We start from the raw sequence: 25,519 nt of genomic DNA, 5'->3' as shown, positions 1-25,519 counted from the left end.
TTTTCCCTCAGTTTTGGTCCAGTGGGTAGGTAAAGGAGGATGTAAGCTGGGAGCAGTAGACTAGCAGTGGTGTATCAAACAACACTATTCACAGCTGGAAGCTCCTGCTGATGCTGAGGAACTCAAAGTGGTTGGCAGCTCCTTTGAATGCTTCTCCTGTAGTATCTGCCTACCTGCCTTTCCCTCCCTAGCTTTCTTCTCATCTCCACCAGCACAGCAGCCACCTGTGGTGGGGCAGAGCAGAGAGTGATGGCAGCTGGTTCTGCTGGATGAGCAAGCAAGGGAAAAACATCAGTCATGAGAGCTGAGGAGACTTCTGATCCTTCTAAAATGGGGGGAGGGTACTGCCAAGTAACTCTGGTGACTGCCAGAAGACAACTCAAAAAAAGACTGGAGTGTTGTGATAATGGGGAGTGGCAAGAGAGGTGGAGTTGGAAATGCAGGCAGGGGAATCCATTCCTAATCTTTGGTCCATCTGCCTGAGTTGCTTGCTGGGTTGCAACATAACCAATCCAGAGAAAGCAGGTCCTTGAGCCATCAGGTCCCCTGTTTCAAACAGGAGAAGTTTTTGTAATTGAAGGGCATGCACCCTCAAAACTTTGTCCCAGGTTCAAGTTCACTGAATGAAAAAAGCCAGTTCTGCCATTACCTGGGCAGTTAATAAGATCTGTTGCCTTATGATGGATTTTTTTCTGCAGGCTAGAATGGATCTGTCTTCATTATGGTTTGTGAGATTGAGGGGAAAACACAAAATATAATCTGTATTTCTACTGCACTGAAAAATTTCACTGTGTTCTCCTTCTAAGCCTTGGAAGTAGCCAAAGCTGCAGCAGTCATTTTTTTGATTTATTGAAAACAAAGCATACCTTATTAACATTTTAATAAAGAGAATCTCTTTGCAGTGGTGCTCAGAGTTGCTCTTATTGCTCTCTGTGCAATTCCATTTTCTGAAAGGGAAAATACCATCAAGATCTGTAAGGCATGATGTGTTAGACTGAAACTAAACACACAAATACACCAAAGCAAAATGCTTTCTAAAGGTGCTGTGTTTGTGAGAGGTGCTTGCCCAATATGTGTGATGCAAAATGGGGATGCTTTGTGAAGAAATCATCCTTGTAAAGCCATTGGTTCTGGTCATCAGACTCTATCCAATGCTTTAGTGATGATGCTGCTGATCTATTTGGGAAGTTGGCTGGCTCTCAAGACAGAGTCTCTTCTCAAAGGCTGTTTCACAGTGAAAATATGCTCAGTGCAGCCGAGTGCATGAATGAAAAAGCCTCTGGTACCTTCTAGTCTGGCAAAATGCAGCACAAAACTCAACTTACTCTGTCTTTTCTGCTGTCCCAGGTAAGAAATGTGTGTTTTTTCCTTGCTTTCTTTCATCTTTCTGCTTTTGTGCATTTGGATTTGAAAGTATTTGTAATTCAGGTCTGATTTCTGAGTAATTATACATTGCTTGAATTACTGTTTAAAGATGCAGGATCTCTGCTCTAAGCCAGTTGCTAGGAATGTAGAATCTCGTAGTTCCTTGATTTACAATTACAACCAATTTGCCGTGTGATATATAGCATTTTTCTGTTTCCCTTCAGGAAAGGTGGTGGGGGGAATCTTTCAAGTGTCTCGGTTGCAGCTGCAGCAGCAATATTTTCTGTCATATCAAATGCTGCAACTTTGATTTGCCTCTTCCCTCTGTGGCTTTTGCCGGGTAGAAGGCTGTTACAGGCAGCTCACGTTATTTATTGCTTGGTTTGTTCTTTTTTTTTTTTTTTTTTATAAAAGAAGAGGAGGGGGGAATATGGAGGAAAAATAAAATCAGACCTTGCAAGACGTTCCCTTCCCCGTACTCTCCTGATAGATGTGTAATACTCCGTTAGTGACTTGCTATGTAGCCTCTGTCTTATTAAATGTAACAGATCCCCCTCTGCCAGAAAGCAGAGGAAAAAACACCCAGCCTTAAAAACACGGAGCTGCTGAAGCCCCGCTGCTGCTGCCTGTCAAAGCACGGGGACTCGCTGGGTTCCGACTTCCCAACACCTCCTGGCTGCTCTTTTCCTCTTGCCGCCGTTACAGGGCTCACTCTTTTGGAAGCTCGGAGGAGGTTTGGAAATCCTTTGTTGTCCAGCTTAAGTGCATCCTTCCTTCTTTTGTCTCGGGAGCTCTGCAAACTCTTGCGTTTAGTGACAGTGGTGTTGATATCCTGAGTAGGGATAAAAGTTAATTCCTTTTTGACTTGAGATGGAGCGGTTTTGTGTTAACCCTTAGGGGGTTGGGGGGGTTTGGAGTGTCAAACTAGTGCTTGGGACGCTGAGCCTGAGCCCTCGTGCCTGTGTAGCTGCAATCTCCAGCAGGCATTTGGTCTGCTTTTCCAAAATAGCATGATAAGGCGAAAAATGGTGAGGGCTCATCACTGGGAGAGCTTTATTGCTGAGGGGAGCCACACAGTGTGTAAGTAGGAGGCAGTGGGGTGAACTGAATGTGTGCATGCTGTGGAGCAAGGCTGGGATATTTAGGTCCTGGTTTAACCTGATAAGGAGTAAACACATGAACGTGGGTGGCTGAAGTTATGGGACAGTGGGAGACTCGGTGACTGGGGATTTGCTGTGAGCAAGCACAAAGGCATTTGGGTTGGGTTAGGCATAAGAGCCCTGCTCCAGGGAGTGGAACAAATGAAAGCAGCTGCTTTGGGCCATGGATATGGTGCAGAGCAGCGTGTGCTGGTGACATACACAGGGTTCCTTGCAGGGCCACTCTGCCCGCCTGGGTTAGGGCTCTGTGGCTCTGTCCCAGGGCTGGCCCATGGGCAGCTCGCCAGCTCTGCTGGGACTGGCTGAGCTGCTGCTCCTGGGAGGGCTGGGGAGACCCAGAGGGCTCCTGGGAAGGAGAAGTTGTCACAAGTGGGCAGGGATCCAGCCTGGGCAGGCAGCTGGGCTGGCAAAGCTGCCAGGGAGAAGCAACACTCAGGGAGCAGAGGGGCTGGGGGAGAGGGCACACACAGTGCAAAGGTAACCTGTGGATATACTGAACTGGTACTCTCTCATCTTGGCCTGGAGACCTCCCATCTGGTTTCCTTGGCTTTCTCTGCTTTTAGTATTTTTTATTTTTTTTTTTGTGCAGCTTCTCTAGCACACCACTGAACTAATCAGCTAGAGTTTGGATTTTCTTTAGCGGCCCCTTGTAGGGAAAGCAATATGTATGTGACAGAACAGGACAGATTTTTAAGGCCTGTTAAACACAGCTGCATTTTTTTAACACTAATGTCTACTTAAAATTTGACAAGGTGCAGACACCTGGTTCTGAGAACAGCTGTGCAGTTTATCAATAACTTTCAACCATGTTTCAGAGTTTCTTCCCTTGCTGGGCTGAGTTCTAATGTAATGCAGGGCTGAGCTTGTGGTGCTTTAGCACTGCTTTAAGTGCTTAAACTGCACTCCACCTTCTTGATTAGCATATACAGCTCTATCTGGCAATGTCTCTACCTTGTGACTTAATGCATCTCCAAGTTTACTTTATAGATCATGTCTAAGAGTTAATGAATTGGGGAATGAATCAGGCTATAATATGCAAGTATATGTAATTCTGCCTTCAGGTATAGGTTGAGTATTGGCAGGTTAAAGCATGAGTTGAAGTTGATGGCATGTGAGGGAGAGAAATGAGAATTACTGAGAGGCTGCTTGGCTCCTCTTGTTGACAAGCCACATGCACAACTTTCATGTGACAGGAAAAGTAAACAGAAGAATGTGAGAAACAACATATTAAACAAATGCAGCCATCTGGCTGTGTAGTGGTTGTAACACGTTGGGGGTTCTTTTTCTGCAGGTTTTCTTTTTTTCTCTCTTAGGAGTAGCAAGACTGTCTCATATAATACAGCGCCAGTGGAAACCAGAAAAGCTCAATTTTGATAACATCCTTTCTGAGCAGCAGCAATCCAGTAATGCAATACTCTCTTTGGAAGGAGGAGATAGGAATAACTTAATGATAGCAAAATTTCCAACATAGAAAAAAGTTTGAGGAAATTCTTATGTTGGTAAGAATATGAACTATAAAAGGCTTATTTTTTATCAGTAGATCATGTCTAAAATTAGTAGCTTTGGTTTTGTGTCTTCTTGGTCTGTATCTAATTCAACTGCATTTTTAAGTATAAAATTTGCCTTTTGAGGCATTAAAAGGATGAGAAATCACTTTTTCATGTCAACAAAGCAGCCCATCAATTATGTTTGTAAAAACTGTGGTAGAGATGGACAATAAATTATTCTTTCCTCTTGCAAAGATTTAGTCTACACTACTGCTACCAACTGTTTGTCCTTATTTCACCAAAAGGAAAACTCAGTATTAGCTGGAGTAACTGAGGAAGATGTTTCAAGTAATCCTTTAGTTCAGACTCACCTTTAAAACTCCAAAGCATAACTATAACATACAGCTTTATTGATCTGAAGCTGACAATAAAAACGAAATGTACTCTGGTAGCTTATGCAGTTCCCTGTGCAGGGTACAGTAAGCAGTAAATACGCACTCTGATGTAGAGAGAGATTTAAAAATCTGTGTGTTTTACATTTTTCCCAAAGGATATTTTCTAAAGCCTATGTGCAAAATATTTGTTTTAAAACAAGTTTTTCACAGCCTTTCTTTTGTATGTTACACATTTTGTGCAGACACAAATCAAAGTAAAATTTGTAAATAAAGCTTACAAGAGGAAGAAACTCCACATTTTTGATAGTTGCAACACATTGAAACATGACAACTGGAAAATTGTATAGATTTTTCGAGCTTGTCGTTAAAATGAATAGAGAAAATTAGTCCTCAAACTCTCTCCCCTAATGCAGAGCCCTCACTGCTGCATTCCTAAGCTTTTATTTTTTCGGATTTCTCCAGAAGAGGGCTCCATGCACAGCTTAAAAGGCAGCGCCAGGTATTGAGAGCAAGAGAAATCTGTCAGCTTCAGGAAAAACAGAAACATCTTGTTCACACAGAGTCTGTTGGCATAACGTTAGAGACTGTGCTCAGATTTTGACCGAGTATTTCCCTGTTCTATCAAGTTGCTGTAGGTCTTGTTTTTTTGTGTTTTTTTTTTTTTTTTTTTTTAAGAGTTCTTATTATTTGGGAGTTCTAGAGAAGTCCTGTGTCTCTTGTGCTAAATAACAATTCTAAAATTGCTTTAAAGATGTTAGAAAAACTCAATTGCCAATTACTATGTGTTATTATTTGTACTGAAAAGCATTTTGTGAGCAGGCTGACACTTGATGCTCACAGTTTCAGGCCATCACTTTTGGTTATGTTGTCAAAAATGATCTTCCATTTGCATGTCTCACTGAAAAGATGGTGTTTCCCAAAACACAGAGCCATTCCAGCAGTTGGACTGTGCTATTTATCAAATATTACCTTGGAGGGAAGGTTGGCACCTAGTGAGTTAGTGTGACTTTTGGTAACAGCTCTACCCTGTAAAAATACCCTTTTGTAGGACCTGACCACAGTCCTTACTGCTAAGCAAGGAGGTTTGTTACAGTAGACAAGTGGCAACTGTTCATGAAAATGCTCCTGGAGTTATTGCACTACAGTTAAAACCCGCTCTGGGCACCCCCTGAGACTCAGCCTTTCAACTTAAGATGTAACTCAGGCATTATGTTGGGACCTGCTTTCTGTTTCTGATGATCAAAAATCGATAAAGGTTGTCCTAGCACATGTGATATTTGTGCTGTGATCCACTGGGAGTTATTGATTTGATTTTTAGTGACTTGAGAGCTAGGAAATTAGTATTCCTAAAAGCTATCTCCGTGGAGCAGTGCAACAGGAACTATTAGAACTACATAGGTGGCAACAGTGGTGCCTCTTCAAGGAGACATCAAGTTCTGCCTTTCCTTTTCTTCCTGTTTGTTGCTGGATAAGTAGGCTCTTCCCATTCCATTAATATGTAAGAACAAGGTAGAGAAGAGCTCTTAGTGTTACACTCTTCCTGCACTGCTGCTGGAGTCACAGCTCTGACCTTCAGCTGCTGGGTTGTACCAATGTGCTGCATGTCAGGATTTTGGCCTCAGGTTTCAGAGTTCCTCCTTTTAGGAGGAGGGGGAGCTTCATTTGGGACTTGAAGCAGAAAGGTCAGGTTAGTGAGTTTAATTGTTTCATGGAAATTATTTCTTCATTCCATCTTCGATAGCTACAAGCACAAAATTCACTGGTGTTCTAACCAAAGCTTAATCTGGGCAGGCAACAAGACAAATCTCCCATGTCCACTGGGGAGAAGAGACAGAATGAGAGGGATTTATCATCCTTAGTCTCCTAAGTGGGCTACAGCACTTCCCCGTTAACTCTGGGTGATATTAGTGGGTTCTTGATTGTGGCCATATGGTTGCCCTGTGCCCTGCCCTAATCAGCAGATGGATGGGACCAGCCCAGATGGGAGGCTGGGTTTCCTGTCACTTCATGTGTCCTGCAGCAAGCAAAATGGCAGTGTACACAAATCAGTAGGATATTAAATGCCAAAGAAGAGAGAAAAATAAGACTTGCTTTATTAACCACTGTTCTGTTATTCAGAGGGCTTGGAAATTTGCCTGCTGCTTTTTATTTTTTGTGTGTGTGATGTGGACTGCATTCTCTGTCAAATGGAAGGATCTAATTCTTTGAAAGTCTTACTGTTTTGTATGAGGGGAACTCATTCCACTGCTATCTTATCCAATATTCTACTCTTTTACACCAATGATTTTCTTGGCTAGAGTAAAAAGAAGGATTTTGAGATTTGGACTGAGGGAGCTGGTTAAAACAGTTCTATGAACAGACTAAAATAAATATGAGCTCTTAAGAGTAGGGTGAATCTTTTCAGCACACTGTTGTTATCAGTATCTCTAGCCACTTGGAAAAGCTGATTAAGGTGTTTAAATAACTTCAGATATCTATGAGTGTCCTTGTATGGGTGTCTTATTTGGTGTTGCAATGAGCTTTGTTTTTAGAAAGCTGGACATCCCTTCAAGCTTTTGAAATATCTCAAAATTGGACACCCAGCTGTCAGAAACGAATAAGTTGTTATTGCTTAAGTTTCCTTGGGCTCCATTTGATAAAGGTTCTACTCCCCAAACTATCATTAAAAAAGCCCAACAGACACTAATAATAGCTATCTATTTCAGTCTAAAGTCTTTTGTTCACTTGCTGTGAACAACTAATGCTTAATTCCTTATTAGTAATGGCAGTGTATATATTTCTAAAAGCTAATATTTAATTCCTGAGGACTTTGCAGCCTGTATGTAATGAAGAGCAAATAATTCTTGTGTGTGTGAAGGCTGTGTTAACAGTACAGACAGCAAGGGGGTTTCTAAAAGTTTGAAGATGTTTTTGGCTTATGAGAAATCATGGCAGATGGACCTTGTGGAACTTGTGTGTAAACCAGGGCTCCAAATGCTGCAAACCACAGGTTCTGGGTCATTAAGATGTCACAGCACTGTGTTGTGGCTGTACACAAAAATATGTGTACACGTGCAACTTGAATTTGGGATAAGAGGTGCTCATTTGCAAATATCTGTACCTGTAAGCTGAGGTGACCTCAGCTGCCACTGAAGGTTCCTGTTGGTTACCCCCTGTTCCTCCCCTGAGCTGTGAAAAGTGTGAGACCTCCTCACCTGCTCCAAGGCAAGGCTGCCAAACTTGGCTGGGAACACAGCTGAGGGACTGCTGATGCCATACTTGAATGGCTGTCTGCCATAGGGACAGCGACACACCTGTGGCAGAGGCAGAAAGAGGATGAATAACTCAGGTTGCTTCAAATCAAGCCTCAAAACTGTTGACACACAGAGGTTTGTTCAAATTGTTGTGGAGCAAAAAAATCCAAACATTTTACAATGTACTTATCATGCTGATAATTGGCTCATCAACTTTATAAAATCTTAATCTATTTCTTTTCACTTGCTTGGTGTGACTTGGAATTTCTAGAAGGGTTGCTGTGCACATTTTCTTTAGAGTCCTGGAGTCAGAGGTAGGGGTTTTTGAACCCATAAGTGTAAAATATAAGCTGGCAGCTGTCCATGTGGTCACTGTATAAAGACAGAAGTTCTAAGCTGCTGTAAGTTCATCTGGACCCACCAGGGAGCTATCCCAGCACAAATTAGGAGTATGATCCATACCTGTATACACAACATATAATGATGAAGATGGGGATATCGTGTAAAGTTGCCTCTTCCTTACCCTGCTATAGTTTTCTTGATGTAAGATGGTCTTTGAAATGTCTAATTATGTTTTAACTTGGTAACTGATTGGGAACAGAGAAAGCCCTGGCAAGAGTGTTCCCAAGACCTCATAAGGATTTTCCCATAGACAAACTTGTTTGCTTTGTGTTCCTCTACTACCAAATAAGGTGTATTTATACATTTCCCCAGAGACAGCCCTGCATTTTCCCTAAGGACCCACGTTTTATCAGACAACAAACAGCTATATCAAACTGTGGGAGCTGAGCATAACACTGCTCTGTAGCTGACAAAGGAGGAAATCCTGAGCATCTGGTACTTTGCTCTCCAAGTGTAAGGAGATGGAATTAGCCACTGGAATTGGATGGGCATATCCTTCCCCGTTAAACACATTGTTTCAGAGCTCTGTCAGAGGAAGCTGAGCAACTCCAGCCATGCTATGCAGCAGGAATGGATATCTCAGCTGCAGGTTGGAGCTGTTCACTATGGTGAGATAACTGGCCAAATTAAAAGGCATTCAGCTTGACCTTCTGCCAACATAAGGAAATGGTCTTCCAAGTGCCAGGAAGTCCTGGGCATTATCTACCGTCCTTATTCAGGTGAAATGTGAAATGAAAAACTTGTGGGTAAAGATAAATGAGAATGAAATTACAATAGGGCAACACATAAATATCAGGCTTGATTTCTGGGCATCTGTATTAGCCTGCTGCCTGAAGACCATTGTGCATCAGGCAAAGTGGGTTTTATTGTTTTCCAAAATGTTTGTGTTCATAATTCATGATCCGATTGAACTAACTGGACTCTGAACTCTATAAATCTTGATTTATGAATATCGATATTCCTGTCAATTTACTGATTGAGTCACAGCTCTGACCTGAACACTAAAGTAGTTAGGTGCATATTTGATCATCTCTCTTTAATACAGAATCATAAAATGGTTTGGGTTGGAGGGGACCTTAAAGATCATCCAGTTCCAACCTCCCTGCCATGCACAGGGACACTTCCCACTAGACCAGATTGCTCCAAGCCCCATTCAACCTGTCCTTGAACACCCTCTCTCAATCCATTCTCCTCCCAGCCTGTCCTTGTGCTTTGGGTTGCCCCAACCCACATGCAGGACCTTGCCCTTGTTGAATTGTGTGCGATATGTGGTAATATCATTGCAGGAGTCATTCTGTGGGAGAAAGCTGGAGGGATGGTCAGTAAAGCCTGTCAGCAATGGGAAGCACACCTTCCTACACCCACATTCACTGCTTTTCAAGGCTGTGACATCTGCTTCTAGTTTTGGAATCACTTTCTTCTGATGCTTTTAACTGAAAGATCTCACTTAAAAACAAGAATTCAATCTCCAGTTTTAAATGTCATCAATGCTTTTCCCTAGTTGTTGATCCATGCAGTTTAGCTGTAAGTATAGGAGCGTGGCATTCTGTGCAGTGAGGATTTACTTATTGTAATCTGATAAAAGAGCAGTTGATAAGTTTGGATACAAGCTGTTACCAGGAAGTAAGGTAAGGATGCTGGGAATAAATAGTTCTGTCTCTTGTGGAAATGACTTCTGGTGTTGCACATCTCAACTTCAGTTTTCTGTGTTTGCAGCAGCAAAGCACTGTTGCTCACACTAACACAGGAGCAGGTCTCCAGTGGGTGTGGATTGATTGCACTGCCCTGCTCTGTGTTATCCAGGTGAAGGATGGGGAATGTCAATGCCAGGTGCATTCCTACTGTGTACCCACTGGAATGTTACAACTGCTTCTATTACTGTGGTATCTGAGCACCCTACACACAGTAATGAATTTATCCTTGCTTCCCTAAAATAACTGCTCAGTTGTGAGAGGAACATTATTCTGAAATGGGAGACAGCCTCCAACATCTGCCTGTTCCAATGACTCGAGGTCTGTTATCTTAGTTGAGTAATGATGTCCGCTGCTGTCACTTTGGCTCCTGGTGTTGATTCAGTGGTGACACTTCACTGTACTCTGGAAAGATTAATTCTGATTGGAGGGAGCCCAGAATAAATCCAGTCTTCAGGCCAATCAGGAGCTGCTGTATTCTGTATTTTAATAATGCAGCTCAACTTTCAAAAATATAATTAGTTATGATTTGCCAAAGAGCTACTTATCTCTATACAGCCAGTTATTTGCATAGAGAGGAAACTAAGAGAAAATATTTAGCTAATTGTGACTGCATGGAGTTGTTTTAGGCAGAAGGAAGGGGAGTGTACTTGCTTATAACTGGTGTTTGTGTGATGGCTGCTGGCAGAATGATCAGCTGGAGCAGAGGAGGAGGATGAGGCTGGCAGAGCTGGTTACACTCATGGCATTTGAGACCAAAATGACCTGGGGTAAAAGACAAGGCAATCACAACCAACTATGCCTCCAGTGCTTGGGTAGGGGAGAGCTGTTGGATGTTTCCACTGAAATGTGAGGCATAATCTCAGTGGCAGAATATTTCCCCCACCATGAGTTCACTGGCAGAGGTTACAGCCTTCCTCCCTTCCCGCAGTTTGGAGGAGGCAGGGCTACTAAAACTTGGGATCCCCTGGCAGGAGGTGAGCAGGTTCATGGCTGTTCCACTCTGCCCAGCTTCTGGTAATGTGATGTTGCTGACCTAAAGTGTCACTGTCAGTGAGATGCACCTAATGCTGGAATTCCTGGGAGGACTAGGACACATGGATGCACCACTTGTTACATGCCCAAAACATGAGAATCTATAGACTTGTATGGACTATTGAAAACCAGTGTCTGACTTGATGGACCAGCTACCTCTTCCTGTGTGGATTTGTCCCTCTGAAATGAGGATTCAGTTTTCTTCTGCTTCCCAAGAAAACAATTTTCAAAGCTTTTGCTCCTTCAGGAATCAAAGGCACACAAGCACAGAACTTGTTTCCTGCCGTGCATGGGAGCTAAACATTGATTATGGGTAGCTGAAGGAGTTTGGGTTAAAACAAACTGACTTGGTTGTCTGCAATAGCTCATGTTGAACCTGAAAAAAATTGTTTCTCCAACTTGTTCTTGACTTCTGATTTCTGCATGCTGTGTGTTTGTGGAGTCTAGCTGGGATACGTAGGAATAAAAAGCCATCATGCACAGCATGAATGGTTCTCCCTTCCTTACCTCCAGGCTGCCTGGAAGCATCAGCATTCCTGTAATTTCCTTGCTCAAATTGCTTTTTCTCTTTTCTCTTCCATCTGCTTAAAATAATTTGGATAGTCTGAGTGCTTTTAGTTTTTATCCTCCAACTTTCTTCCAGAACTCCTGGTGTTGGGCAAAGGGTGAATAGTTTTTACTGCTGTGGTTTAACTTCTCTTAGATTGGCTTCAACAGGCACTATTGTAAAGTCCTTTGCTGTTCTTGTTCTTGGTACTTATAGACATTTTGGTGATAGATGAAAGGATGATGGGGATTTTTTCTGCACCATGAGGAGAACCAGACACACTGAAGGAGTTGCTTTCCTTAAACATGTTACATGGATACTGTTATTTTCACTGAGTAATGTGCAGATTCCCTACAGTTAGTACAGTGCTAAGCTATAACTTTCAGCTAAGGTTGTAGGCAAATGTAACTATTAGTTCTCATGTACTGACCCAAATCTTGTGCATTTCTTGGTATATTCATATTACCCTATTCCTTTCTCCCTCAGTCCCATATGCAGTCTAGTTCTAGCTGTATATGTGGAAAAGAGAGTTTAATTTATCTTCCCCATTAATGGTGTTAAGTTGCTGATCTTTGAAGCCAGAAGTGCTGGGACAGTTACTTGTAATAAACCTGCTGACACAGCTGCTGAACTTCTTGTCCCTTTCCTTGACTGACTTGCATTCCTTGAGGAATGCAAGAAAGAAGAGCAAACCTTAAAGCACAAAAATGGAAGGGAAAGCAAAACCAAAGGAAAAGGAAACCCAAAATGGTATTCAATGTGCTGTAACTTTTTGCAGCTGTCAGGATTTGGAAAGCAGCCTTTTATATTTGTGATACAGTTAACAGATGGAGCAGCATCCAGCCTATTTTTACCTGACTTCACATCTTCTTTTACACACAATCTTGCTTAATAGCTTAGACTGGCACCCATATCCAGAGCAAGGATCTGAAGCTGTTGGCATCAGGAAGTGCTGATACTGTTTCATACACATCTGTTGGTATCAATATCTGGTTTCTGAGAAGCAGGAAATTTAATCCTTTGTAGAACTCCAGACCTGTTTCCAGTATCCATTAACTGTCCAACCACAGAACTCTCCTCCCTCCTACACTTTGTGTTTTGCTGGGACTTAATTATCACTTGTTCTATGTGTTGATGGACAACATTTATCTCTACTGCTTGACATTTTTGTGGTTGTGATTGTTAGATCCATTCCACTGATGCTTTGGGAAACTTATCACACAAATGAAATAAGATTTAGGACATGCCTTTCTCTAATTGCCTAGTTGGAATGGGAATGGAGAGAAGAGAGGACAAACTGGGTGTAAGTAGTGAGGCCAAACCAGCCTTCCTGGCAGGAGAGCACACTGCAGTTTGTTTTGAACCTGTTTGCACATCACTTTAACTCTCAGAGACTATTTTGTGTGTGTCAGGAAGGTGACTTGCCACATGTCCCTCAGGTAACACAAGCAGGATTTTTAATGGCTTACTGAGCGTGTCCCAGAGGAAATGGAAAGGCAGGAAAGGGCCAGAGAACCTCAGAGTGGGAGGTACAACTCTGTTATGAAGTAAGCCAGATACTAGAAAAAGCTGAGCAATGTTTTGCTGAAACAGGGCAACTGTTATGAGGGATAAATGCTCCAAAGTTTTGTCAGGTGCTATGTGACTTCCCCTCTCCTACTGCTTTTCCTAATATATAGTTTCAGACTTATGTCCTTTCTCTTGTTTTCTGACAGCTCTCAGAGGCCAGCTGAAGAGCAGAGATCAAAGGGAAGAGAACCTGGTTTCAGGCACATTTGCAAACTGGCTGTTAGTTTTCTGCAGGGCCTTCCATGCTTAAAAAGGAAACAATCCTCCCCTGACAACTGAGCACACAACTCATGTACAATGGATCTGCTTCTGACACTGTATTTCTGGGGTGTTTGTATGACTCATGATTCATCTGGCAGTGCTTGAGTTCAAGCACTGATAAAGGCAACACAGCAGAGAGCAAATACATTTGACCTTTCAAAACATTGAATTGAAAACAAAAATAGAAAAATAGTTACTTTGCAGCTTTTCTTTGTATATGTGTAATGACTAAGAGCAAACTAGCGTTCTCATTTCTGCCTTGGGAGCCCTGGTAGCACAGACTTCTCATCCTGAGATCCACTGAGTTATACCTGCTGTTTGCAGGACAGTGTGTGAGTTGGCTTGACACTGGAGTAGAGGTACAAGCCAACTTTGATTTTCCCCAGTTCAGGGATTGGCCTGTAGTTCATGCCTGCTGCATCCCAAAGTCTTTACTGTTTGATAAGCTATGCTTGTATAATTGGCTGGTCTTGGCTTAGTTTCCTGAGAGGCAGGAGTCTGTATTTCAAGTGTAAATTTTCACTGCAAGTGTGACTTTCAATCAACAGCACTGATACAGAAGGCTCAGGGATCTGTGGAAAGTTTCTGCCAAAATTCTCAGTTAGCTGGGATGCAACCACCTCATAATAGTGCTGTGAGGAACTTTAAAAGGGGAGTAACTCTGTGGGTGCTCTGTGTCCCCCTGTTCAGTCTGTGCTGCAGAGCTCAGTGTTGCTCGAACCCCCCCTGGAAGGGCTGAGGATTTAAATAACAGTGAGGCTGAGTCAGGGCATGGCAGGCCTTGACTCTGCCACTCCCCGTGGCATGACTGCTCCTGGAGTGTGTGTGTAGTTCTGAATAAGGCTCCAAATATGATGGGAACTGAAGGTCCTCCCTCCTTTTCCTCATAAAACTGTGGCTGATTTGTGAGTGCATTCCTTTGCTTTACAAGCAGAGGAAGCACATGCAGTACATCTCTCCCAGCCTACAAGCTGGAGATGTACAGGGTGGGCAGAATTTCATGCCAGGTTATGGGGGTAGGAAATAGGTTTTGAATGATGTGATCAGGCTAAACTTTCATCCTGAGCCCCTTTGGGAAAGGGAGGGAAGGCTATGCAGCACCTGGGTAGGGCTCTGGTCTAGTATTGCTACAGCTATTTTTGGTATTTCTAAAACTACTTTGTAGTAGCTGCACTGGAATTTGGATATTTTTTGGATCTGAAATTTGGATGTTTTTGGTTTCTTAGCTGCAAGTGATTTATTTGTACTACCCTGGTGCAGCAGACAGAAACATTTTTCCCTTCTCATTGCATTTTGTTATTCCTTAGTTCACTGCACAGTCACCTGCTGTGGCTATATGAATTTCATTAACAACAAATATTGAGCAATCTGGTTAAATAATAATCAATTTGTCTTTTAATTTGCCCCTTCTCCATATATTTGTTGTGAAGGGATAAACTATCTGATCAGCTTCTTAGCACCTGTAAAGAAACCTCTCTGGTTTTGCTCAGTGCTGTTTGCAAGGCCTCTTGCTGAGCCAGGGCTGCTGGACAGGGAGGTGTGTATAGTGGTGCACCTAAAAAGAGAGGGAGAAAAAGTTTGACTGCAGTTTAATGGGTAGAGAGAATCCTTCAAGGAAGTGATTCCTTGGTGTTCTGTCTTATTTAGTGAGTCTTTGCTGTAAAATATGTAATTAATCCCTGGATAAACAGCACTAGTGTATCAAACTTGCTGTCTTTTCCAGTCAAGGTTTTAACTGTTCCCTTTGAAACTATGCTCCTTTTTGCTTATTTTTTGGACAACCTTTCTGGCCCAAGGCATCTTATTTGTGTAACAGCCCAGATTTGGCTGGTCAAAAGTAGGGTGGGGAGCTTAAAAAATAGCTGTGGCTTTGAGTGTCCTTAAGCTGAGGAGGGTTTTGAGCTTTGGTCTTCCCCTTGCCCATCCAACTCTGTGGGGCTTTTTATTTAACTTCTCTCTTCAGACTGTGCTGCTTTGCTAAGAATGAGGATTATAAAGCAGTGCCTTTTCCCACCAGCCACATGCATAGAGCTGACCTTTGGCTTGAATGTAAAGTTAGGTGTCAACCTTGTCTCATTACTAAATATAAATCATATTGACAAGGGGGCTGTGGCTGGGGAGAGGTTGGCAGTGACTGAATGGCAGGAGTAATTTCTGATCTTTGTACTTAGGACTGAAGAACATGCATGAAAACAGGCCCAGGAGAAGAGGGGCCTGTTGTTGCCCTATTTCCATGCAGACACCCTCCCTTGAGCTCTGCCTTGCCTTCCTGTGCTTGGCTAACGTGCCTGGGTGTCAGAGCCCACCCTTGGCACCAGGGAGTGGCTGCTGGTCCTGGTAGGGATAACTGCTCTCCCAGCACTTGGAGCTTTGCTTCTCTCTTAACAGCCTCATCCTTCGTGAGCATCTTGATTTCGAGTGTCTGCTGAAGCACTGTAAACAGATTTCCTTGGGCTCTGCAGCACTACATGCTGTGTTGCAATACATTCTGTCTACTTTAAAGCTGTTAGTGATTCATTAGTTTACTGTTCCAAAAACCAATTCCAAAGGGATCACTCATCTCCCTAGAGCAGTGGAGGTATTTTCAAGCTGGCTACACAGTGCTGTGGCAGTTTTTTGCCTGGTTGCAATCATGTGGCAGTGATACTGCCAAAGGCTGCCAATTCAGTGGAGAATTGCACACAGGTTCCATGGGTGGGAATTTGCAATATTATTAGACATGGCTAATAATAGCTCCTCTTGACTTGTGAAATGTCAGAGTGGTCTTGTGAGTAACTGCACTTTGCAAAGCTTTAACCTTTTTTTTGCCACCAGGAGTAGTCCTTGACTTGTTCAATGCTGCATTACACTTGTGATACAGAAAAGAAGTATATTGGAAATGAGGAGTCTTAGTGTATTTGTCTGTGAATTGACTGGTGTCAAGGTCTGAGTTGCAGCATCAGTCTGGGGATCCAGGACTATGCCCTGTGTGTGTGTGTACGAGATCTAGAAAGAGGAGCTTCTCCCATCTGGAGATTCCTGAGATCCAATGAGCATGCCTCTGCTTCAACCCCCCGTCTGCAAAGGCCTTTGGAACCTGAGAGTGAGAACTCCAGTGTGCTATTAAAAAAGAAAGTATGCTAACATAAAGAAGTAACTTTTTTTGGAGAGGGTTCAGTTACTGTCTGACAGACTGTCCTGGAGTCAGATCTCCAGGATTCCTGGTGTTTCTATCTCCCAGACCAATTGCTCTAGAACTGGGTTTTCTGGCAGGGAAGTCTTCTGATGTGCAGAGAACTTCAAAAGTTTTCAATTGTTTTATGAACCAAATGACATTAAAATATATATATCTAAAAAAATCTCTAAATGCTCTCTGGAACTAGGTTAACACCCTTTATTACACTAACCATTTATTTCCTTTTGCTATCTGGTGGATCCAGCAAGGTACCAGCTGCATGTCTCCATCTGCAGGGTTTGCTGTGAGATTTTTATGGGCTGCTGGAGGCCAGGCAAGGAGGGATTTTGACATTTTGGCTCCAGAGTAGCAGAAACTGATAAATAAAAAACTACAAGAAGAACTCAAAAGACACTAGCATTTAGAAGAGTGAGGAATTAAACCATGAGACTTTGCTCCTTTTGAGGCTATAACTACAAGCACAGCTCTGAGCAGATGAGCTGAGTTTCAAGAGATGCCAGACACTTGTCTCTTGTGATTTGACTAAAGCTGGAGCTCTTACCTCTTGCAAGTACAGAGCTGCATGGGAATTGCATGCAGCCAAGCAATGGAGAGCAATGCAAATACAGGGACAGATGACCTGTGTTCGAAGTGACTCTTCTCACTTGCCTTTTACAGCTGTTTATTGTAGTTACAGACACCCAGATGTACCTTTCAAGGCAGAGTGGCACTGCTGGGGGCTGTGACTAATGGGACAAAAGGAGGGTCCTCACTTTCTGTTTGCTACCATAGCTCTAATTTTTATTTTCCTGACTTCTGTGAGAAGTTAGATTATAATCTCACTCAGGGGGAACTCAAGTACAAAGCAAGAAAGTAGCTTGTGCAAAGCCCCATAAGAAGTCTTTAACAAGCAGTCACAGCTCAGGAGCCCTGAATTCTTCATCGGTACCTGTTGACCTTGGTACTGAGAACCCAGAGCAACAAGCCTTGTTGGGGGGTCTTGGAGGGAGTCATGCACTGGTTCTGTTTATTTGAACTAAAACTTTAATTACAGTAACTATTTCGTATCTTAATAAGCAATGCATCCCTCTACTTCTGCAGGGCATCCAGCTGCCAGCATTTAGTCCTTGTCCTAAATATATATTGCAGACTCCTTGTGACAATGAAGATGTATTTTTAGTGTGCTTGGGGAATTGTGGTTAACAGAATGACTTCAACCCAAGGGGAAGCTTGACTGTTGTCATTTTGTTCTTGTTCAATAATCTGAAATACATCATCAGCATCAATGCGTTACTAAAAGAAAAATTATTTTAGAATCAATGGGGGTTTAAGAATATTTTCCTTTTCCCCCTGTCTAAGTTTCCTTTACTTTTTTTTTCTGGAGCTCTGTCATTTTCCCTTCTTGGTAACTTAAATTAAATCTTGCTGGCGAGCATTTAAAGCAAGTTGTGTGCTTACAAATCTGGGAATAAAAGCAGGAAAGATTTATCTTGTAATAAGCTTTTACTCCTCCTGTATTTATTGTACCTCATCCCCTCTACCCTCTAAATCATGATAATCAGGCACTAAAAAACATATTTTATATGAGGATCCACAGGACTCCTGGCAGATGGACAACAGAATACTCTCAGCTGCTCTTTGCCATTGCTGGATAAACTCCATCTTGCACAGACTCACAGAAGTCATCAGATTGTCCTTTATTTCAAGTTCACCCTTAGTCATGCTGATAAGCCTTAATGGGCAGATGCATTTGGGGAATTTGGAAATGAAATTCTTAGATTTGCAACGTCAAACCACCGAGTAGCACTTGTGACAGTTGCCAGATCCCTGGTTTTGTCACACTTTAAACTTGTTGAAAGAATCAGGTTCCTCTTCTCTCCTTGTGCTGTCTGCAGTCAGCAGTGATCAAAGGAGAGAGTGGAGGTGGCCTACTAGGAATGCTTCTCTCCTTCTGCCTGAAAGAACAAATGACTACAGTTTTCTCCTTCGTTGGAATAATGTGCTCATCCACCCACTTCTGAGCACAGTCAACACTCTCAGTGGAATATCAGAGCAGGCACTAAATGCTTCTCAGGTGGCTCAAACTGCCACAGAAGTCACTCTTTCCCATTTTTTGTGGGTTTAGTTTGAGCTGGTCCAAGAGTAGAAGGAGTGAGAGAGGTGTTATCTGCAAAAGCTTCCCCACAGCACCAAGTTGGTGATCTTTCCATGTGTAGAACCCTGTGCAGCCCAGAAGTACCACATGACAATCTTTAGTGTCCCCTGTGAAATACTTGCTGAAGTCTCACATCAAACAACCTGCAGCTGGCTACTGCAAAGGGATTTTTTTTCCCTTTATAATACTAATCAAACTAGAGGTTAAACCCAATAGCTAACAGTGAGCTATTTGAATAATAATTCATCAGGCTCCTGTATGTGAAACACTTGGTAAGAAACAAAGTAATGATGGCCAATATAAGTGCTACAATTTAAATAACAATTTGAATTTATGGCAGCCATATGGCAACCATGTTATATTTCCTTATATTAATTCAATACTAGCTCTTTTTTAACTTGTAATTAAAATGCTGTATTCCACCTAAAACATACAAGACCTTGAAAAGAAATGCTTGGTTGGTTGTTTTTTGTTTTTTTTTTTTTTTTTAATTCATTCATATTTTGGCATTACATGTGACAGCAATAACTGTGGTGGCATTTCCAAAAATCCAAGAGGTATATCTGTCAAGTATCAATAACAGATAAGCATTTTGTTTGTTTTCTGCTGTTAATACATTTTGCTATTAGCAGAAGATAAAAATCAGATTTTCTTTCTCTGTTGAGTCCTCAAATTCAGTTAAGCCAGGATTTTGTAAACAACACCATGCTTTGAAAGAGGGTAAACCTCCCTGATCATTTAGGGAACATGGATATGTCTGAATGTCCTTGCTATTATCATAACTCTAATCGTTGTAAGCTGCAAGGCCATTCAAAATATTATCTAAGCCCTGACAACACCCTCAGGGTTAGTACAATGCATTAAAAAAAAAGTCTGTGCAATCTCTGTCTCAAGGACAAACCACCTAATTAACAGACCTGCCTGAAAAACACACTGTTCTGTTTGTCTTTATTAAGACATAATGAATTGTAGAATTCAAATTTGGGGTTTTTTTTTGGGTCAGAGTGATCTGGAGAGAAGCTTTTCTTGGTAGAGAGTGAAGAAATGTGCCTGCATTAGGTGTTGTAGTCAAGCTGAGTGTCTGACTATACATGTTGTATGTGTTATCCATACATATGTGAAGGTGTGGATGAATGTATATGAGGGATCCTACACACAGCACAGGTCAGGTCAAAGCAGAGGGAAGTTTTGTGTGTTTTATTATGCAACAAATGCTTTTTTTCTCCCAAAGGTAACACTTTGTAACTCATTATTCTCTTAACTTATAGTCACGCCTCAAGCTTGAGGTGAGTCCCAAAAGTTCAGAAGCTTCAAGTTCCCCTAATTGAGTCTGAGATGTTCATACAAAATCCAGTCAGAACACAGCCAGCACTCACTCTAAGTTTTTGAACCTGTGTGTGTTTTTGAACACAACTCACATTACTGGTATGAAAGCAAGTGCTCAAATAAGCTGTTTTGAAGAGCAAGGATTTGAATGTCTTTACAGCTTCAAAGTAACTCAGTCCAGCTGTGTATGAGACTTGTGGGGTTATGCTTGCTAAATTCTTACAGTGAAAGCAGTGATAAAGCAACAGCAGCTGCAGCCCAGAAAGGTGCATGGAGTAGTTTGCAGGACTGGTCTATTAGAAGTACAAAAACTCCCCAGGTTTGATGGCTTTTTCCAATGTCTGGTTGTTATCCTCAGGAGTGTCATTCAGGACCATGTGGATCCTTTTCCTTCCCGTGCTGTTTTAGAGGGCTGGATCTGATAATTTTTAACCACAAGTGCTCCCTGCCTAAATATGCAGCCTTATAGGAGGAATTTCTGCTCTGGACAAGCATAGCTGGTGTGAATTGCAGCCAAAAGGATTAGAGACTCTATAAGCCATTGCAATTCTCACTTTAAGACTCTGGAAATAGTCGTTCATGAGAGAATACTGATGTGATGTTTAAAAAGAGCCTGAGAGCAAAGTGTCAAAATATGTGCAGACCTTGGAGATACATCAGGTATAACTATATGCAGGGCAACTTAGAGCAGCCCACAGAATGGTGTTTTTATTTTCCCCTGTGGTGCGATGTTATAGCAGAGAATGGTGTGTAAAGGGGAAAATGGAATGTGTTCCCTTTCTTTCTCCTGCTTTTAAGTACAGTGACACGTCCTAATTTAGACCTAATTTTCATTCCTGTAACATTACTTGTAATAACGTCTAAAGTCCTCAGAATTAATTTGACTGGAAAAATTCCAGAAGGACTTTCAATTTTTCTCATTAAAAACATTATAGATGTCTTAATTAGGCAGTGTTATTAATGGTAATACCACTCAATTTAGAACTACACACTTAAGATGTGGTTACCTCTAGCGTGATTAGTCAGAGGAGCTCTGCCACGCAAGGATGCACACCAGAATTTTGAACAGTTAAATATTTAGAGCCAGATGCTCAGCTGTGTAAATTGTGTGGCTACTGCAGCCTCAGTGGAGCTAGACTAATATACATTAACTGGGGATTTGGTATCTAAAGTTATAAACAATCGTTTCTGGCTCAGCTCCCTCACTATTTCTCCTTTTCCTTTCCAGAGTTAGCTTGTCTTTTCTCTCCATGGGAGAATAAGTTGATGAAGTAACACACACATGTGTTCTTGTCTCCAGCAGAAGCCCTTTAACTGCTGTAACTAAGCTGGAGCTACTCTGCACTTTCTCTCTTTCCCCATGTTGGCCCAGGGGGGATTTCACTGACTTAAGTGAACCTGCTCCTGATTTAGAACACAGTTCAAGGACCTTTCCCCAGTGCCTTCGATTCTAATGGGTTCTGTTACAAGCTCCAAGTTGTGATAATGTGCTTTGCTTGGTGAGGACCTGCTGCTGCCACATGGGAGGGGAGAATTAGGTGGAATGTTTTATTTGCTTGCCAAAACACAAGTTTACACAAACTTCTGAAGTACTCTGTGGACCAGTTAATGCCTGTATTTTCCTGTTAGATGATTGAAAGGAGCTATTTAGATTTACTGTATTCGTGCTTGGCTTCATTATTACATAAGAACATGTGACAGGTTTCTCTGGCTGTTGCTCCTGCTTGATGTTACTTATGTTTATTGTGATTCTGGATGGGACAGGCTGGTAGCCACATGGGCTATTAGATGCTGCTCTGTGACTTCATTTGGGGAACTTGTACACAATAACACCTGTACTTTGATTATCATCAGGTTATAGGACTTCATTAAAAAAGTCACCCTCCGAGCCACCTAAAATCCCACAACAAATGTTCCAGCTTTTTTTAATTTGTTTCAGCTTTTTTAATTATTTGGAAAGTGAGGTGTCTAAATAAAATAGAATGTAACACAGCAAAGTTTGGTATGTTCTGTTCAGCAATCCCAGGGTTTAGATTCCAAGTGTTTTCAATGTGTAAAATGTTGCCTTAGTGGGGTACGAGCTCGTTTGTGTGGCAGAAAAAGCTGATTCTTCCATGAACTGTGTGAAACCCAGATTTGTGTCATCCTGCAGGTAGTTTAGCCATGAAAGGAGCAGTCATCATGCATTCAGGTTCAGATGGACAGATGTGCAGGAGGCTGTTAAAGCAAAAGGCATCTGGATATATAATTGGTCTATGGGATAGCACTGAAATCTCAAAATGGAACAGACATTTGCATCTGCTCACTGATGTATATAATGACGAGTTATTTGGGGTAGTGGGGTGTGAAGCTTAAAAGGAGTTTAATGGCTTTTCCTTTAATAAATCATTTGACTACAGCAATGTCATCTTTTATTAGCTTGTAATTTTGTGAAAGTTAAAATCGAGCATAATATAGCATATAATTCCAGGACATCTGGTAGCAATATCTAGTAGCAGCTGTTTAGTACCTGAAATATAAACAAAACATGATTTTATCCATAGTTGTTACAGTTAATTTTCCTGGAAGTGCTAGTTTTGGAGTAGATGCACTAGGAAATAGATCTGTCCAGAAGAAAGAGCGAGTGAAAATCAAGATATTGTTCAAAACTTGAGCAAATAGAACAGGGCTGCATAAAATGTGGACTAGGAACACTGTTGTGTTGATAAAAGGATTTTGTTTTCTACTGAAGTGAAAGAAAAAACTTCAAAAGAAATCCTAAAATGAATTATGGTCCTTAACTACACTGTGCTTTGGTACCGAAGTGCATTCTATTAAAAGTTTATGATCTGTTATAATTGAGTTCATATTGTTTTGGGTTTTTTTTCCACAACCTATTCCTGTAAGGGAAGTTATAATGTGTTGATGTGCATATAACTGCATTGCTGGTGCTTGAGCACTAGAAAGGAGGAAAAAACCCAACCCCACAAAGAAAGCAAAGTAAAAATGAGGTGACAGCAGTGGGTTTTTTTTTTCCCTTCTGCTTTTACTGTCTCACTCTCTCTTGGGATTCCAAGGAGATGTGTGGGGTGTGTTATCACAGGGCGACTGTGCCTCTGGGCTGCTGCAGTTTGGGCTGCACCTGAGACACCAACCACATGTCTGCTCTGAAGTTTCATGTTTCAGACTTTGTTTCTGTCCAGGACATCAGATGTATTTGCTCACGATGATGTAGCACCAGTTGCATCTGCTGAGGCTCCCCTTGACACGGGGAGTTTAAGTTGTGCTTCTCCCAGGGGCGTTGCTCATGCAGCGTGTGTCAGACCCACCTGGCAATGGCAATGTGCTTTATGGTCCAGCTGAACATGCACACTCCAGTAGTTTTTCATGTGGTGTGTCTCTATTAGCTGCTCCTTCTAAATCTTGCCTCTGTAAGAAGCAGAGATGTTAGCCAAGTCATCTGACTTCAGCGTTGCTGTAGCACATTCTGGTCATTCTGGAGTCAAAAGTGGGATTTATACAGAGGCAGAATAAGATCTCAGAATACTACAGGGTATCAAAAGCTGTACATGTGGCATTAGTATCTTTCCCTTCCCTTTTGATGCTCCTTTCCAGGTACCTCTGGGGTGAGAATTCTGTTTGGGGCATTAATATTCCAGCAATCTATTTATCTAGTCAGGTTTAAACTGCCTGTACAGAACAATATCACTTCAGGGAGAGAATAATGTTAATATTTGACACCTGAATAGATTTTCTCACTCTGTATTTCTGATAAGGACCCCTGGTGAGTGCAAATGGTTAACTGTGATACTGGGTGTCTGTTTTGCCTTTTCACTTCCTAGTAAGGACACAAGAGGACTCTTTTAGAACATGAGCACAATGATGTTTATTTCTGTCTTGGGGCATTGGTTTTCTTTTGATGTTTGCTTGTTTCCAACAGTGATTAAAAGTCACCCATCCAGCATCTTGATCTGTGCTTACCAGGAGTCTGTATATCTGTTGCAGAACAAATAGACCTGTGCCTGTGTAGTCACAATTTTTGATCCATTCTAAGCACATTTAACTAGAAAAATTCCTAATTTTCTATTGCAGTGAAATGACACTTTTAATGGATGATTCAGGTTCTTTACCTATAACTTCATTTTAAAAACATTATTCAGTATGGATGTTCAAGTGTAAATAATTTATAATCATAGCCTCATGCTAGAGGATGTTAAATATCAGTAATTTTGTATTATAACTCATTAGGGATGACATTTGGGCTCCCAGTGGGCTGACTGTAAAACTCCCCTGGCCTTGGTAATGTCAGGATTTCATCATAAGTATTAACTAAAAAATAAAATGATGACGTTTCACTTCTTACTAAATCTAATTAATCTCTGTTAATTGCCTAATAATTTTGAATGTAATCTTATTCTGAAGGCTTGGAAGTGCATCAAACTGTGACCTAGACCCTGTGTTTTTTAACTCCTCTATGATATAGAAGTTTTTGTCTGTGCATACATGCAGTACTTGTATTTCTAAGTGCTTACAGAATCTTGGTTTGATTGTGTGTACAGAGTATTGCCATGCAGCTAAACCCAAGCTGTTGCTGTCTGGAATGTGGTGCTCTTTCAAACAGCAAATGCAACAAATCCTCAGCAGGTTACAGCTTGAACAGGAGAGTTTTCAGCCTGTATTAACAAATTAGAATTTTTAGGTTGGAAAGTCCCTTAACATCAAGTCCAGCCATTAACCCAGCACTAACCATGTGCTTAAGTGTTCACCCTCCTTCTGCACCAGCTGCTGTGCCATGGCCTGCCTGCCTGACCTGCCAGTGGTGCTCCTGGTCCCTGGGACTCCCCAGGGGCTTCTTTTCATGTGGGTGGGGGGCCTTGGCCATGGATGGTCCCAGCCCTGTGATCTGCAGGCTCCTGAAATTTCTCTCAGCATCCCTGAAGGTTCCCCTGGTTTGGGACACCCCCCCTCGTTGCACTTTGCTAAAATGTTCTCCTGCAGATTGTGCTGGCACAATCTTGTGCTCACCTTGGCAAATGAGGCTCCTTTCTTGGCAAAGAGGAGAGTGTGGACTTGAGTCATCTTTGGAGGGAGAACAAAATGGGGTGTGAGTGAATGCTCGTGGCATTAGACAAGAAAATAAAGAGGATACAAAGCCATTACCTTGTCACATTCCTCTGTCCCTTGAAAAGACAGATCGCCTGAATGGGAAGGAGAAGGTCACAATGAAAGGAAAAGATTAGATCTTCAAATATCTCAAATAGAAGGAGCTTCATCCTCCAGCTCTTGAGGTGCCATAAGCTGTTGTCATACGTGCTTAGGATTGCTCTAGCACCAGTCAACTATCCTGCTGCTGTCTGTGCCTGTGCTACTAAATTCTCTTCCCCTGCATGTGGAGGTGGTTTCTGCTCTGTGTTAATTCCCAAATGGGCCAGGGTACTGTTAATGGGAACTAGCAGGGGTAGCACGGGTTTTACACAGAGCCAGCTGCCTCTCAACCTTTGCACACCTTACAGACTTTGTGTTTATGCTCTTTGGGGTGAGTACTGCAGCCTGTACTTGTGTCCAATGCTCCCTGTGGAGGGAATAGAGACCACAGGCACCTCTGGCACTCCTGGGTTCTGGAGCTGTGCATCTGAAAGGTGTGACTGACCTTTCCAGTTCCTTGGAGCCAATAAAGCCATAAAAGGTAATAGTTGCTTTACCTTAGGTTGTTTCATCTCAAGCTGGTTAAGATGGCAAAAATTAATTACATGTTGAGCA

The 25,519-nt window shown here is 42.0% G+C and overlaps 1 protein-coding gene across 2 annotated transcripts in view; it reads left to right on the top strand.

Annotated features, from left to right (window-relative positions):
- Positions 1–1,179: 1,179 nt before the first annotated feature.
- Positions 1,180–25,519, top strand: part of CDH13 (cadherin 13) — a 446,130-nt gene continuing 421,790 nt past the window's right edge. Inside the window, exon 1 of one of the 2 annotated variants that reach the window (XM_051801743.1) lies at positions 1,180–1,347. In XM_051801743.1, coding sequence (XP_051657703.1) covers positions 1,303–1,347 — 45 coding nt within the window. In that variant the 5' untranslated portion in view covers positions 1,180–1,302. The remainder of the gene's footprint in view (positions 1,348–25,519) is intronic. The other variant, XM_051801744.1, reaches the window with a different exon arrangement.

Source organism: Manacus candei, unplaced genomic scaffold (assembly GCF_025592945.1).
Source record: "Manacus candei isolate 608988 ecotype Guabito, Panama unplaced genomic scaffold, ASM2559294v1 h1tg000053l, whole genome shotgun sequence".
NCBI lineage: Eukaryota > Metazoa > Chordata > Aves > Passeriformes > Pipridae > Manacus > Manacus candei.
Note: the sequence above shows the minus strand (reverse complement) of the source record. Positions and strands in the feature narration are given on the sequence as shown.